Source organism: Pecten maximus, chromosome 1, assembly GCF_902652985.1.
Source record: "Pecten maximus chromosome 1, xPecMax1.1, whole genome shotgun sequence".
NCBI classification, from domain to species: domain Eukaryota; kingdom Metazoa; phylum Mollusca; class Bivalvia; order Pectinida; family Pectinidae; genus Pecten; species Pecten maximus.
The window spans coordinates 37,087,698-37,104,617 of NC_047015.1; the positions used below are offsets into that span (position 1 = coordinate 37,087,698).

Genomic DNA, 16,920 nt, shown 5'->3' on the forward strand with positions numbered 1-16,920 from the left:
ACTTATTGTTACTCTTAATTTTAGATATGATAACACGTTTTATTAGTGTTTGAATATCTTTTCTGATTCTATATTTCATAGAGGAAATAATTTATGTCGCTTACATCAACGACGTTTTGTTGTGTAATAACATGAAAAAAGCAGCCGATAGAAAGCCCATTGCTTTGTCAGCTGTTTATGGATAAGCATGTACGCTCTTTGCTTATCATAGTAACCCATATCGTCTTTAATTTTATCGTGGAAATATTGTTTATTTTATATTATCAGCATATGTAAAGAACTTTTATCTATTTCAAACAAAATATTAGACCTTACGCGACTGTATAAGTGGGAAAATATGTAACGTTAAAGTGTTTACTAAGTTCTCTTGGTTTGATTGCAGGTAACAGGTGTAAACTTACCTCATATTGGCCATCACAAAATGACACATGAAATAAAAAGGAAAATAAAATACTGATAATTGGTATTTATATTCAGTATTCTGTGAAAAATATGGTTATACATTCTTTTACACTTCCTGTAAAGTATATGATGTTTCTTTTTCATGTGCAGTGCTGATGGAACTACAAGAAGTCTGAAAACAGAATAAGTATGCTGTTTACCTGAGTTGAAGAACAAATAATTTGTTTTGAGTATACAAGCTTTGAAGTTAGCGACAACATGGAGGACCCTAAAAGGGATACTGCATATGATTTAGGTATCCAAAACACTAAAATACCAAATGGAATTAATGACAGCGACACACTGCAGGGCTTTAGCCAGAGTTCAGAGGCTGTAGGAACAAATAATGATGATGGGTCAGCATCTAGAGAAATAAAGATGGAAGGTGACCAAGAAGTATCGGAGAAACCTGGTAAATTCCATGTTAACAAAGCCTTGATCCCAGCTGCTCAGATTAATGATGTCCAGGAGTCCTCGGAACTTGAAGGCTTAGGACTGGATGTCTTCAACCAGGAAGACTTTGAACAAGGTGATTTTGAAAAAAAAAAAAAAAAAAAAGAGAGATGTGGCTGACACTTATATGAATAAGTTGCTACTAGATACTGTATACCAAGGCAGGTGGTATGATGCTCCTGTTGAATAATAAGTGAGTATTAACTCAAATTCCTGTGGTCTGAATAAACACTTAGGAATGATTTAGATTTTAGGGGAAGTAGCCCCCCTGTAGGAATGCAGGGGGAGTACCTGTATAGAGTTATCAATTGCGCAATCAAAAGGGAATCCTGAGCTATAAGATGCATACCCTACTGGAATTTTTCAAAAAAAAGATGTGAAATGATACATTGTGTGAGCATTTGATGGTATTATTAGCATTTTACTTAAAAAAAACTTTATGATAACTCGTAGTGATAAGTGATTACCTTTTATTGATATTGAAAATGTATTGAACAGTATTTTTATTTATATTCAATACAAGTGTACATATACATTGCAAATTGTACATTGGTGAGGTATCTAGAAACAAGCTTAAAGCTTATATTAATCTATTTTCCTCTAAGGTTGGCATATTGGTGATTAGTGTGGTGGTCGAGATACAAATACTGATTCATAATAATAAACAGAAAATAATTATTTTGACAAAAAGGTAAATTATGGTGAAAAGTGGTGAACAGTGGTGGAACACAAGTAAATCTATGTTATAGCAATCTAATTGGAGAATAAAATACTTGGATGTATAATTATGTAAATTATTTATGTTAATTAATGATGTTGATGGGGATGTGGATAAATTACGATGAAGCTAAGTAGTTCATAAATATTTAGTCGAACCTTTTGGAATGTAATATAAAATTCTGTACAGCTTCAATTATTATTTCATTTTCTTCATTTGATAAGTCTGGGTTTCCTGATAATAGAATATCAGTATTCAGATCAAAATTTAAACTGAATATACTGATTACGTTGATTAATAAATTTTTTGCACATGAATGAAAAGTGAAAATTATCTTCAATATATCCACATGAACAGAAAGGGCTATCCGTTAGAAAATTTATTTGTGAGGAAAAGAGAAATTTCAAGCAGAAAATGTGGAATTTTGGTCCATTTTAGTGGAGGGCAAATTAAAGTACACATGAAATGCGCGCAAAATCATTCTGGATTTGTACCTGACACTAGACATTATGAAGACTTATACAGTTTATTTTGCATTGAAGAGATCTTAAACTTGGGCAACCAGAAAGTATACATGATATTTTGGATTTGTATATATATTTGAAAAGCTTGATGAACATTCAAAAATTGTAATTACAATGTATATAAATTAATCATAAAAGCAGAATTAAAATCGAATTGAAGAACCTAAAATTTTGTAGAAAATTACCTTTTTGATATTTTATGTGACATGGCAACCATTCCTTTTCTAATGTGAAATGAACTTGCTTTTTGTTTTTTACCACAGGTGTGATGGCCCAGGTAGACCAGGTGTTGGCAGCAGAGGAAGAGGAAAGGAAACGGAAAATCATTGAGAAGCAAATAAAAGCAGTGGAAGATGATATCAAGTCAGTTTATCTCAATTTGTTGATTATTGGTATATTTACAATGTGTAATTTGATAGACAGATTTATTATAATCTAAGTTGTTGTTAGAGAATGCTGATTTTTTATAATCTAATAAGTTTTAGTTAGAGAATGCTAATGATGATGAATGTCACTTTTTCAGGATAGTTGAAAAGACCGTGTTGTAATTGGTTTAGTTTTCCTTTAGAATTTCATGCAAAGTTTACAAAAATCAAAATCAAATGTAAATTAAATTTTGTTTAACCTTTAGGATGGTCAAACAGGAAATGTTGGACATTGAGAGAGTTTTGACAAGTCTCAGTAGTGGTCAGTCAGACTACACCAAACGCAGAATTGACTCTGTCCGCAGACAGAAGGAGAACAAGGTCAGTATACAGGATCAGGTTAGAATAAGGTCTGTTACCCTCTTGTTAAATGTTGAATGTACAAATAGAAACATCAATGCTACTTTCGATAAGTTTTAATAGTTTTGTGAAATTAAGTCATGACCTTATGTCATTGTACTGAAAATAATAAGACCAAATCTAAGATGTTATTTACATAACACGCAAAGAAACCATTTTTTTCTTTAAATCAATGGTAGGGTGATATAATTGTGTTTCAATTCCACAGAACCATCTAAAATTTAAAAAAAAATATGCACCTGTTAAAGTGGTACAGTATATATATTATATATATATATGAAATAATAGTGTTGTATGTTTAAGGATATGGCTTAACAATAATTTTGTTACTTACATAATCTAATATTAAGTGTACATGTACAATTTTTCCAAAAGATACATGATTTCCTTCCTAATAGATAAGTCACATGAAGACACTGCAGGCCAAACACAAGTCACTCCTTCGTAAACTACCTGGAGCATCAACGGAGGATGAGGAAGAGTGTAAGTTTATAAAATAAAAATAAATTCTAAAATTTAATTAATGGAAATCAATTGTTCTTTAAACATGCACAAAATTGTGTGTTATGAAATTTCATATCTGCTTTTAGATTCTAAAATATTTGAAACTTATAGACATCATAACCTGGTAAAATGACTTGTTAAATTGTTGATTAAAAACGAGATATTAGAGACATTCTCTAGGTCCATTTTGAAAAAGAAGTCCTAGTGATTTCCTATCTTAAATTGAATCAAGTAAAACGAAATGCTTTGATTGACAAAAAGATGCAAAAAGCGTCAATCAATGGTAGTTTTTTTTTCTCACCATATCTTAAATTGTAATAGCATAGTTATTCCTATCACAAAAAATCATTTATCATTAAACAATTTTCTTTGGTAGCATGGAATTCGTAACAGCTTGGTTTATTTAATGCAGCTTTTAACTATTTCTACAGGTGAAAATTTCAACTTAAATGAGGTCTTGGGTTTAACTGCTGGACCTTCAAAGGAAACTGAGCGTGAAAAAATGATACGTCTGGGAGAAATGACACCTTTTGGGACAGTTGTAGCAAAACCTACCTCCTCATCAGTTAAGACAACTTCATCTATTTCATTAACACAGGTAAAATCTACATTTGTTTTCTGATTTGGTTTTTATATTACTTTAGAAAATCTAAACTTGATTGTTTGAAGCATTTCTGTATTGATTTGATATTCAGAAGTGAAATTAAACAGAATTTTACCAAAAATTTGATACTTCAATGACTTTTGTTAGATTAATTACTGAGATTTGTAAATTATTTATATTAATTATTGGGAAAACTAAACTTCATCTCAAAAAACAGATCATCAAAAAGCTATTTTTAACTTTCAGCAAATTTTCTGTAAAAAAAACAACAAATTATATGATTAGCTTATTATCTTGGCATTGTTTTACGTTATTGTATCAAAATTTGACTGGATTATTATGAGTATGGCACTGCCTCTCTATTCGGTACAAACTTTCTTTTGTCCTGAGATCTATATTCCACTTTTGCATTGACCTTTATTGTTCCACTGCACACTCTATTTTAAATTTAGTTAGTGGATTTATTATATTAGGTTTCAGTATCTCCATTAGAAATCATTTGATAGAATTTAAAATTAAATTATTTTTATGGTTTCTACAGAACTCTTCATTTGACCAGTTCTTCATAGACAAAGACCACTCAAGGATATCTCAAAAGAAACCAGCTGCCAAGGTTCAGTCAGAATTGAATAAAAAACTTGAGAGAATGAAAGCAAATCTCTCCGAAGATTCTAAAAAATCTGAAAAGAAAAAGAAGCCGGAGAAATCTACCTCAGATGAAGATCAGAAAAAAGGCAAATGTAAATCAAAACGAAAAAATCTGTTTGATGAAAGAGATAAAAAACATTACAGAGATGATGTTGAAGGAGCAGACTTTAGCCATTTAAAATCGAGCAAGGCGAAATTCCCTGGATTGAATCGTAACTTCAGTGAGGATCCAGCCATGAGTGATGAGGAAGGTGTAGGTCGTTCTAGCGATGAATATCAGCCAAATGAACAAGAGTTAGCCATGCCCAGTGATCTGAGTGACCATGAATTGAAGGGTAGGCCTTGTTTTCCATTGATCATACTCTTGGTTTTAAAGCAAACTACATGTTCTGTATAGTTTAATTTTGTGGGGTATTAAATGTTTTGCAACACCTCCTTGTAAACATTCATATTTGTGTATATAGAATTTATATCTATAATTCATGGTATAAATATTCGCTGGTTATTAATTTTTGTGCTATATTTATGAATATGACCCACTATACAGTAGTTGTTTTTTGATGTCAAAGAACTCGCAAAGGATATACTTGATTTAACTGAACAAAATCAATCTCCCAATGATATACATGTGTGAGGCACAAGGAAGTTATGCAGTTGCAGGTTTTCCTGTGAATATTTTTAGTTTAAATACCCGGTAAGTACTTTTTAACATACCGGTATGAATATTTTTTATTATAGTTCATGGAACATGTATTAGGTAAATTAAATATATTTTTGAATATCTTTCATCATCATTGAAGATAAATGTAATTATTGTAAAATATTTTACAATGACATTTTATTTCAAATAGAGCGAATGAAGAAAAAGAAAAAAATTCAAAAGAAAGGATTTGGTCGACCCAAAAAGCCTCCAAAGTATTGTGAAAGTGATAGTGACTCAGACAATGGAGGAACCGCAAGTAAACCACGATTCAGTAGTGATGTGAGAGTGGAAAAGGTCATAGACGATGGGTGTGAAGAGGACTATGATGACAGAATGAGGTCAGTCTTAAAGAACACAATGATTATACACACTGGAATAATGATACTGTATGTTCATTTTAAAAGAATGTTCAAACCAAAAATATACCACTTATACCATCAGAACTATATCTGCCTTTGACATCCTTGAAAAGTACAATTATATAATATTTTACTTTTTTCAGAATTGTTTAAGGAAAGCTTTGTTTCCACATGCACATTTTGAATAGATTGGAAGACACAGCAGTATTTTAAGAATTTTTGAATATGGAGAAGGAAGAAAGAGTAGGCAACTTCAAGATTGAGTTTTCAGAGGTTTCAAAATGGCAAAAAGAAAATAGCAGATATTTTTAGTAAAAAAGAAATTAATGCTTTTATCAGAGTTTTTGTAGATTTCTGAAATGCATTTTCAAAAGTGTGTTTTAATCCTTCATTTCAGAGAATTCAATAAAGCAGAAAGAGCAAGGATGCAAAGGGTCGAAAATAGAGAGGAAAATGATGAGGAAGACCATGAACTTGACGGAGGTCTTCGAGTGCCAGGACGAATCTGGTCAAAGCTATTCAAGTAAGATGATAAGCAAACATATATCCTATTTACATAATAATATCACATATTATTTGTGGAAATGAACCTATGATTTGTTTCTAAGATAAGAATATAGATGAATACTGCTACAAATATAGTTTAATTTATTTATTACTACCCATGCTCCTGAAAGTATTTTTTCCACAGTTTGTACTGCCATGAATGTTTGATGATATAAATATTAGAAGCAGGTTTTCTTTGTAAATGGAAGTAAAGATAAGTATTGTTTCACTGAACAAGCTTTAAATCTGTGCAGTTCTTTGTAGCCATGATGAAAGCATTCTCTTACCAGATACAAATTACTCTGTTTTGTGAACTGGATGCCAACCGTGGTTTTCTTGAGATTATGTCTCTGATAAAGTAATGAATTAACTTTGAACTTAAGGTACCAACAGACAGGTGTGAGTTGGTTGTGGGAACTCCATGGCCAGCAGGCTGGAGGTATTGTGGGGGATGAAATGGGACTTGGCAAGACCATAGAGATGATTGCCTTTCTGGCTGCACTCAGGCATAGCAAACTAAAAGATAAAAATTTCAAGTAAGTACCTTTAGAGAATTCTGTATTGTGAATTTGTGCCTTTAGAGAATTTTGTATTTTGAATTTGAAGATATTTCTGTGGCTACTTCTTAGAATTGGTATTTGGAATTTTGGTTATCTGATGGTCATTTGTAAGAAGTCTAATTTTATAATGTTTTGATAGAATATTATTTAAAAATAAATATTCTTTAATGTCTTAGATAAATTTACTCTTCAATATCTGAGAATAATGGCTCTATAGTATTGTACATGTATGTATTTCTGTGATACCATAGATTCCATGGTCTTGGTCCAACAATCGTTGTTTGTCCCACTACTGTGATGTACCAGTGGGTAAAGGAGTTCCACACCTGGTGGCCATTGTTTCGCGTGGCCATCCTACATTCCTCCGGCTCTTACACTTGTACAGAGGTAACTGTCATGCCTATTCTGTTTTGATCTGTTCCTTATACATATCTTATACATGTAATCCATAGAAAGTCCTCCTTATTGTGCACTCTTGTAGTGCAGTTTTCATATTTTAAAAAATATCCTAAAAACATATGTAAAAAGTAAGTTTTAACATTATATTTTTTTGAACAGCTGAATTTATTTAATTTGGAAAAAGAAAATGACCATAAATTTGATTTGGGCAAAATCTGTACTTTCAAAAATGTATTTCTACACTGAAATGAACAACTAATTTTATTATAACAACTTTAAGATATCTTTTATGAAACTTGTTATAGGTTGTTTTCAAATAATCATGTAACAGGAAAGCACTTGTTTTATTTGTGTGTATGGACTATCATTGAGGTTGTCTGACTTGACATTGGATTTATTTAGGCAGAGCTTGTGCGTAGCATTGTGAAGGATCGTGGGGTGCTGGTCACCTCTTTTAACACACTAGTCATCCACCAGGAGCTTCTTACCAAGTATAACTGGCACTATGTGGTTTTGGATGAAGGACACAAAATCAGAAACCCAGATGCACAGGTCACGGTTGCTGTAAAGCAGGTATGAACCCTCACAATTTCTACATATAATAAACCTACTGAGGCTAGTGTGCAGGAAAAATGGTGAATTGAGTGCCGACTTGTTAGCTCAATTGCTCTAGTGATGTTTAGATGTTTGTTGGAGTTTTAAAAAGGTGCTTTATCAGTGTTATTTTAGGTATACTGTAAATTATAGATCATGATTATTCCTGATCTTGAATATTTACAGAATTTATTCATACTTCATAAAACATCCTACTAAACAATTTGAATAACAGAATAATTTGCTTTGTATTTGACAGTTTCGGACTTACCACAGAATCATCCTGTCTGGTTCACCGATACAGAACAACCTGAAGGAGTTATGGTCCCTGTTTGACTTTGTGTTTCCAGGGAAACTTGGTACCCTGCCAGATTTCATGGCCCACTTCTCAGTACCTATTGTACAGGGTGGCTACTCTAATGCTACAGAAGTTCAGGTATTTATTGTTGTTATTGGTTTGTAGGTAGGGACTTTTGATATATATACGAGAATAGAAATTATTAAAGCTTATTAAAACTTAACACTAATGTTTGTTTAAAAAAGGAGAAAATATTGGTGTTTCTAAACCAAGTTGGCCAAATACTGTCTGATTTCATTAATTATTCATTGTTTTTTTAATGAAAATTGGTTAATATCTTAATTCTAAAAAAATCAACTTTCACAAATGAGTCTGGTTAGTCAAGTAAAATGTTGTTGCATATCAGGTGATGACAGCATACAAGTGTGCATGTGTACTAAGAGATACCATCAACCCGTACCTATTGAGGCGCATGAAGGCTGACGTAAAAATAGATCTTCCACACAAGAATGAACAGGTTTGTATCTAACAGGTTCTTGTGTTCATTAGTACTATGACTACCTTTGGACAAATTGATGGAGGAGGAAAATACCAGGTAAACAATGAATTCTAGTAAGATCAGTTGCCAATATGAGATGATATATAACAATTTTGAATATATTTTGGTTGATGAAAAAGGACAAAATATGTTTGAATTGATATAGAAATATATATTTCTTATTTAGTTTAATAGTGAATCCATCATTTTTCAACATGATACTGCATACTGTAGTCTTGTCCTCGCTACCATATAAACTTTATAACTGATTTGGTGATGACATGTCTTATTTCATTCATGTTAGGTGCTGTTCTGTCGACTATCAGAAGAACAGAGACAAGTGTACATGGAGTATCTACAGTCGCGTGAATGTCAGGCTATACTCTCGGGCAAGTTCCAGGTTAGTCGTCCTCCTTCAAACTTACACAAAAGATAATGTGGAAAAAGCTTTAAAGATAGTTAACAGAAATATTGTTTTGACGATTTTGTCTACTTATAAGCTGTCTAAAATTATTCAGCACAATGTATTTCATTTCATTCTATAAGCATTACTATTTACACAAGATGAATTAAGTTAAATGGTATGTTTTTCTATGGAAACTATTTTGTGACAGGTGTTTGCTGGTCTGATTTCCCTGAGGAAGATCTGTAACCATCCAGACCTGTGTACAGGAGGGCCTCGTCTCTACATTGGGGAGGAGGCAGGAGATGACGTGGACCTTCAGTTTGGTCACAAGTCACGATCTGGGAAGATGATTGTTGTGGAGTCTCTTTTGAAACTGTGGAAGAAACAGGGACACAGGGCTCTGTTCTTCACCCAGAGTAGAGCTGTAAGTAAATATTGTCTTAGAGTAGCTAGTGGTATGATACAAGTTAATTGCTATAGCACTTCATCAGATGCACTGGAGGTTTCGGACAATTTTTTCACAAAAAAAGTTTCAAAATTTGATTCAAAATAACAACAATTTGTAAAAGAGAAATTAGTTTAAGCCATGTGTGAAGGACATCACCATAAAGTGCTTCATAATATACACTATTACAAAAAAAAAACCCAGGATGATTCCAATCAATAGTCTCGTACTAAGGGATAGGATGGGGTAACTATGATAATAAAAAACTGTTCAAAATAATCCATATCTTATGGTCAAACACACAATTAACTCCAGGTTGGAACTTTGATTAAGTGCAGGAAATAGTTAAAAGCTTTTCCTTGTTGATATTGTTGCACCTTGTTGAATAAAGTTTTATTGTATGCACTAGATGCTGGATATCATGGAGAAGTTTGTACAGAAGGAAGGCTATACTTATCTGAGGATGGATGGAGGGACAGCTATCTCGGGGAGACAAAGTCTCATCAACAGATTCAACAAGGTAGATTTTTTTATGTGGATCTAATTTTCTCAAATTGATTGAACATATCATAGAGGAATCAATGTAAGTATATATTAATGCACTTATCAGTTGAATATTATCTTGATACAAATGGTAGATTTTAATTCTATACCAGGTGGAAAAAGACTATTTATGAATACATATTTGTATGCAATTAACAATGACTAAGTACATGTAGACTGTTCAGCTTTCAGCCTTGAAAATTTCCCCCACACATACTATTTTGTGATGTATCTGATATTTATGGAATAGGTGCAAAAGAAAACATTGCAGAAATAACCCCCACTAATTTAGTTTACCTATCAAAGTCCCTTGTAGAAATAACCACTTTTACATTATATTTAAATGAAATAATCATCTCATTTCTTGATTCACAGGATAGCTCGGTCTATCTATTTCTGTTGACCACAAGAGTGGGTGGACTTGGTGTGAACCTGATTGGTGCAAACCGTGTGATCATTTTTGATCCTGACTGGAATCCCAGTACTGACACCCAGGCAAGAGAGAGAACATGGAGGATAGGTCAAAAACGACAGGTGACCATCTACCGCCTGGTGACTACTGGAACTATAGAGGAGAAAATCTATCACAGGTCAGTATCATACCAATATACCAAATATTTGGGGATGTGGGGGAGGGGATTGGGACAGGGTGTGGAGCTATGTATTTCAGCATCTTCTTACACTTACCACATCAATAGGTTGGGCTTAATGTATATTGGGTGAGGTAGTGAGTCGGTATGTTTTTAATAGGGTTTAAGTTTAGAGTAAGTAGTGTTTTCAGTTCATCTTTAAGGATATATAATGACATCCAAAAATGAGTTTTTATTCTTGATCCAAAGTAACATGTTTCGACCCCTAAAATTTCATGGAAATGTTATTTGATTTCTGAAATTGCTAATTACGAAAGCCCGGGTGGAAATCAAACATTTTGGATAGGTACGAGGAAGGTCAATACCATACTAAGTGGTAATGTGTAAGGTTAATTTGTGGATGAGATGAGACTGAAATGTTTTGGCTATGGTATTGGAAAGAACACATTTCAAATCTTTACACCAAAGTTTGTAGGTAAACATGTTATATCGAAACCCTAGACACAGCGTCTTTCAATAAGAAATAAAAATATAGCTTGTAGGCAAACATGTTATATCGAAACCCTAGACACAGCGTCTTTCAATAAGAAATAAAAATATAGCTTGTTATGCTTTATGATTTGAAAAAAATTAGTCTTCAAAAATATACACAATTTTTTTTTTATTATTTAAGATTGATACTTAAGAAAAAAAGCACAGAAAATGTAATTGTATATTTTTCAATAATCATAGTAACATAGAAATATATCTTTCCCAATAAAAGTAAATGGCAAACTTGAATGAATCTATGCTGCAGAACAAATATGTTTCCAGCTGTTTTGATTGAAATATTGTGACATTGAACCATAATTTCATTTTCACTAGACAAATCTTCAAGCAGTTTCTAACCAATCGGGTGCTCAAGGACCCCAAACAGAGACGATTTTTCAAATCCAATGACTTATATGAATTGTTTGAGCTTGGAAGTGCAGATGGTCGAGAGCCGACAGAAACAGGGGCTCTATTTGCTGGAACAGGGTCAGAGGTCAAGGTCAGCTCGTTAATGTCGAAAGGCAAAAGCAAGGATGATCGGGTCAAAAAGGACAGCAAAACCAACAGATTTGATGTGATGTTAGCGGAAAAGGAAAAAAGAGTGAAGGAACAAGAAAAACAGAAAGAAAAAGAGGAGCGAGAGAGGAGAACGTTGGAGGTGCAAATGGATGGTGGAGACAGTGAAGAGGAGATGGAAGGAATGTATGCCCTTGCTGAGAAGTTACGACAGGATATTAAACAGGAGGAGGAGGGGGAGGAGGAAGGGGGATTCGAAGCATCTGATTGGTCAGTAAAGAAAGGTCGTGGGAGAACGAGTAGCACAGAAGAGGTCACAGTTAAGAGTGAGCCAAGTTTTCATAATGATGGTGACTCGAGATCAAGCAGTTCAGGATCTGGGTCTAGACCTGGTAGTGGCTCCCGACCAGGTCATACTGAAGAAAATACCAAACCAAAGCATGACCAATCTGATCATTCTCATAACAAGGGTGGACAGATCCAATCACAGCTGTTGGAACAGATACTCAAAAGAAAGCAGGACCTCCAGAAAAAGTTTGGTACTGAAGGGGCACCTAAAATTCATAGGGAAAGGCAACGTGATAGGGTCAAAGGTCATAAGGAGGATGAAGCATTGTCAGCCTCTGCTTCATCCTTCCACAGGGATGACAGTAACGGAGCTGCACAAAGATTATCAGGAATGGATGAGGATCATAGGAGGAGGCACAAGAAACACAGACACAAGGATGATGGTAAAGGAGCTGCACATTCCTCAAGAGAAGGTCCCGATGGCGATCACAAGAAAAGACATAAACACAGGCACAGACACGACAGGAAAGGGGATGAGGAAAGACACCACAGCAGCAGGAAACATAAAAAACGAAAACACCGGGATGCAAGTATGTTGATACATTCACTTATGTAATTTAAGTTCATATTTGATACAGATGTGTATCACAGTATGAATGACCAAATTCTACGGTATCTTGTTAATCGTAATGTTGAATTCATTCAGTTTAGAGAGCATTAATTATAAAAGCCATTTTTATATTCTAAAATGAATTCTTTTAATGTTCCCAGCACACTGAGAAATAAGGATATAATTAATGTGTGTATTGTAGACATTATACTGCTCGAGACTGCACACCTTTGCAAACTGATGATTATAAGTAGTGTTTCTAATCTGAAATTGATACGCTTGTAATGAACATCAGCTGTACACTTGTGTATGAATCTAAAATCACTTACAAAATGTATTTTTTGATGACTCTGCAATTCTTACAACATAACTTTTTGAAACTGTCACAATTAAACTGATATGGTAAAGATAAAGTGTATCCTCACTTTATTTAATAATGTAGGTTAAATAGCATTAAATATAGCCATACTGAAAGCTTAAGGTTGGACCAAAGTAAATCTTAACATTTCAAATATAAAATAACTTTAAAAAATAATCTTTATCTTATTACAATTATGGTACAATTTATTTATAAAAAATACTTTGTGGCATTGCAGTGTTTGAGGGTGAAAGGATCCCAAATTTGGTCAAACAGGATGAGTACAAGGCAAACCAAACAAAAGACACTGAGGAGGAAGGAAAAAAGATGGATGATTATGTTCTAAAGACCTTGTTCAAGAAAACAGGTATTGTTTGTTTGTGTCTTTTTTATTGTTGAAGTTATTGTTTCAGTTTCTTTGTAGTTAGATCTAAAGGAGTTGAACTTAGGTATTAGGAATGCTAAAATGAAAGGAGTTTTTAAATGTTTTAATTAGAACAATTGAACATATAGCGATTGTCAATTATAGACTGTTAGAATCCAAAAGCTGAGAAATATTTAGGCTGTATAAAATAGTAAAAAAAAATGAAATAGATTGTACTGTTAAGAGTTTATCATGGTTCAGAAGCTGAAGCAATTGTTTTTGTTAAGTTTATAAAGATCTCCATTTCAAGTTCATTTTTAGGCTTGGGTGATAAAAAAACATTCTTTTAGTTGGGTTTTCAGTAGAAAAGTAGAGCACACATTTTTTTGGAAATACAGTTTTCACAAACTAGTCTGGAACGGGACCTAAACTTAAACTTATATTGTGCCAGGAATACAGAGTGCAATGAAGCATGACGTGATCATGGATTCTAGCAAACATGACTACATGATTGAAGAGGTGGAAGCTGACCGTGTTGCTAAGGAAGCCATGAAAGCACTGAAAAGGTCAAGGTCACAATGCTCTTCTGCAATCTCTGGTGTGCCAACCTGGACTGGCCAATCAGGTGCTATTAAGAAGTAAGTATACATGTAGTCCAAAAACATAGAAGCATCAAGAAATATAAGATATACATGTATTGTATTAGATATTTTATGTGTTACAGAAGCATGGAGAAAAGGATAATTTGATATAGTACATGTGTTAGATACATGGAAAAAAATGTTAATTTTAAATCCAAACGCTTGGAGAAGTGAAGAATTTAGATTGCACATTGAGAATCTGGATACGTTTTAGATCAAATGATCAAGTGAAATTTTCTGATCATCTTGTTAGGTAAACATGTTCTGTAATGTTTCTCTGTTTCTGCAGGCCGAGATTTGGACAGAAGAAAAACAGTTTGTTGGTCGAGAAATCCTCAAAACCTGATACATCAAAATCAGTACCAGTAAGTACATGTACTTGTTATGGGTCACTTACATGTACAGAAAATGCAAGTTTTATTTAGCAGTATAATGTTATGTCACTTTTAATTCAGCATATCAATGATAAGAATCAGTTGCCTTTTTATGTGAAAGTACCTTTTCATCTTGTATTCTAATTAAATAAACTGTTATGATATTTCTTGTTAATCAAAGGTGAAGAAAATAGAGAGCAGCATGGCTTCGAGTACTGCATCTTCAAGTACAGCATCTTCAAGCTCAGCACCTTCAAGCTCAGCACCTTCAAGTACAGCACCGTCAAGTACAGCAACTTCAGATGCCCCATCTAAGCATCATTTTGATGGTTCATTTGCCGGAAATGTTGTGAAGGACATTGCGACAGACACTTCAGAAGCATCTATGATGACCTCTAGTGAACTACTCAGCAGAATGCGGCAGCGGAACGAGGGAACCCGGGAATCGGCAGAGGATAGAGAGGATGATGGGACTGCTGCAGATCCTGAAGCATTCAAACTGATCACAGACATTCGTAATTTTATCATGTTTGAGTGTAACCTAATAGGGGAGGCAACGACTGATGAAATTTTGGCAGAATTCGGACCAAAACTGCCCAAAGTAGAATCTGTGAAATTTAAGGCAATGCTTCAGGAAATCTGTGACTATGAAAAGAAGCATGATGTTGGAAGCTGGAAGTTAAGAAACGAGTTCAGATAGTTTTTGTATGAACCGATATGAGTGTAAGTGTCTGAATAAATGGCAATATGTTTGTGCAATTGGATAAAGTGGAAACCCTCACCTGGACACCAGGTCTCGACTGAATCACATGACAGAAGGCTAGCTATAGGTATAGCATCAATTATGTCCCAAATTAATGTAACTTCAGAAGAATTATAAAGCAAAGCAGATCCAAAATATATATTTGAATCTCTATTGTTATTATGTAATACAATACCAGAGGCTGAAGTAATGAGGGTACACTGCTTTCTTGTATAAATGGGTGTCAATGTATATTTATATCTGAATTATCGTGTAAAATATATGATCCGCGTGTTTTGAGAGTGTCTGTATGTGTGCTTATACAGATTGTGTGTTTGAGAAAAAGGCAGCAGTGTATTGTAGGATTAGTCAGGTTTTCTAACCTACTGGTGTGTTCATAAGGAATTTTCTGTGGGGCATTACAAACAGAATTAAAAGAAGAGAAGTTTGAAAATGGTATGAACAAATGAATACTGGTATATGTGCTTATTAGAATAGGTTTTAAAACTTCCTGTTCATTGACATTTTAACTATCATATCATATACTAAGCCATTTTCCTACTATTTTTCAACAACTACACAATGCCAAATTAGTGTCTCTTCAAAATCCATTGATAGGTTGTCACCTCTGCTTTTTTCAACTTTTATACATTTATTTGTATTGTTTATTGATAAATTAGATAAATCATCGAAAACAAATCAGGGAATCACATTATTTATTGTTTAGCAGATTTGATCTTTATTAACTTTGTATTGGTCTGTAGTACCCAGTAGAGTATGTGTATTGATAAATTCTATGGCATCAAAACATTTTCCGTCCCTGTCAGTTTAGACTGCATACATGTGTATACTTGTTATATATATATAAATGCATATCTGTGAAAACTGCTTCAATTGTATTCCATCATAATTTGTTGAAAGAACTTGTGACCAATTCAAGTTGAACTACTGCAAATGAAAAATCAACAGTTCACAATGTTATATGGCAGCATATTTGAATAAATTCCATACTTCATATATAGATTCTTATAATATATGTTCGCGGCCGGCAGGGTTGGCAATGTTTGTGCCATGTCCTGTGTACTCAGATGTGCCTTGTATGCTATAGCTGAGTTACCACCATTTCAGATGTAGCATCTAGGCATAACAAGTTAAATACATTCCAAGCTACAACAGGTTTTGGTGGATGGAAATGGAAGAAATAAAAATTTTGAACAATTCTCCAATTTTATAAAAACAAAACAGCCTTTTGATATACATCATTAGTACTTTTGTGTTTATATTGTTTTGGCTGTTTTAATGTTATGTACTATATGTACAGTATCTGTATTGCCAGAAATTTGTCTGTCAGAAGTTTCTAAATCGGGTTAATCTTTCATTACCGGTATCTGATATAAGACTTTGTCCTTAGAAAAATATAATATTGAAATATTAACATACAAGTTTTCAAAATAATCCATTGGCATAGGTAAGATATTTTGGTGTCTCGAATTTAGTACATTGTTTAATGGGTTTAATAAAATTGGGTGAAATTTTGCGAAAAGGAATAGTTTACTAGGGCTTGAATAAGTTACTAGAAACGTTTGGCTGTTATATTTTATGCAGAATCTGGCATTCTATTTGTATGTTTTTGTTTTTAGTGCTTCCTCTTTTCTTTCAGGATACATGTATGAAGAAGAATAATGCTGATAATTGATGTAAAAAATGATGTTTAGTTGAAGTAATATTTCACAAGTTTTATATTATTTAACTGTTATTTCTTTGGCATCATGAAACAGAAGTATTTTCTGTAAAAATGTTACAGAAGAAAACAATGAATAAAAACAAATGTAAAGAAA

The 16,920-nt window shown here is 33.4% G+C and overlaps 1 protein-coding gene across 2 annotated transcripts; it reads left to right on the forward strand.

Annotated features, from left to right (window-relative positions):
- Window positions 1–109: 109 nt before the first annotated feature.
- LOC117332272 (DNA excision repair protein ERCC-6-like) lies at window positions 110–16,920 on the forward strand. 2 transcript variants are annotated; one of them, XM_033891161.1, is made up of 23 exons: window positions 110–189; window positions 553–970; window positions 2,400–2,499; window positions 2,768–2,882; window positions 3,320–3,404; window positions 3,857–4,023; window positions 4,571–5,012; window positions 5,529–5,718; window positions 6,137–6,262; window positions 6,669–6,821; window positions 7,097–7,232; window positions 7,647–7,817; window positions 8,098–8,274; window positions 8,543–8,653; window positions 8,979–9,074; window positions 9,289–9,504; window positions 9,935–10,045; window positions 10,444–10,658; window positions 11,523–12,583; window positions 13,200–13,328; window positions 13,777–13,963; window positions 14,256–14,331; window positions 14,522–16,920. In XM_033891161.1, the coding sequence occupies exons 2-23, from the start codon at window positions 661–663 to the stop codon at window positions 15,038–15,040; spliced, it is 4,893 nt and encodes a 1,630-aa protein (XP_033747052.1). In that variant the 5' UTR covers window positions 110–189; window positions 553–660; the 3' UTR covers window positions 15,041–16,920. The 2 variants fall into 2 exon arrangements, with proteins under 2 accessions (XP_033747052.1, XP_033747060.1); XM_033891169.1 differs by lacking the exons at window positions 110–189; window positions 553–970 and adding an exon at window positions 1,006–1,087.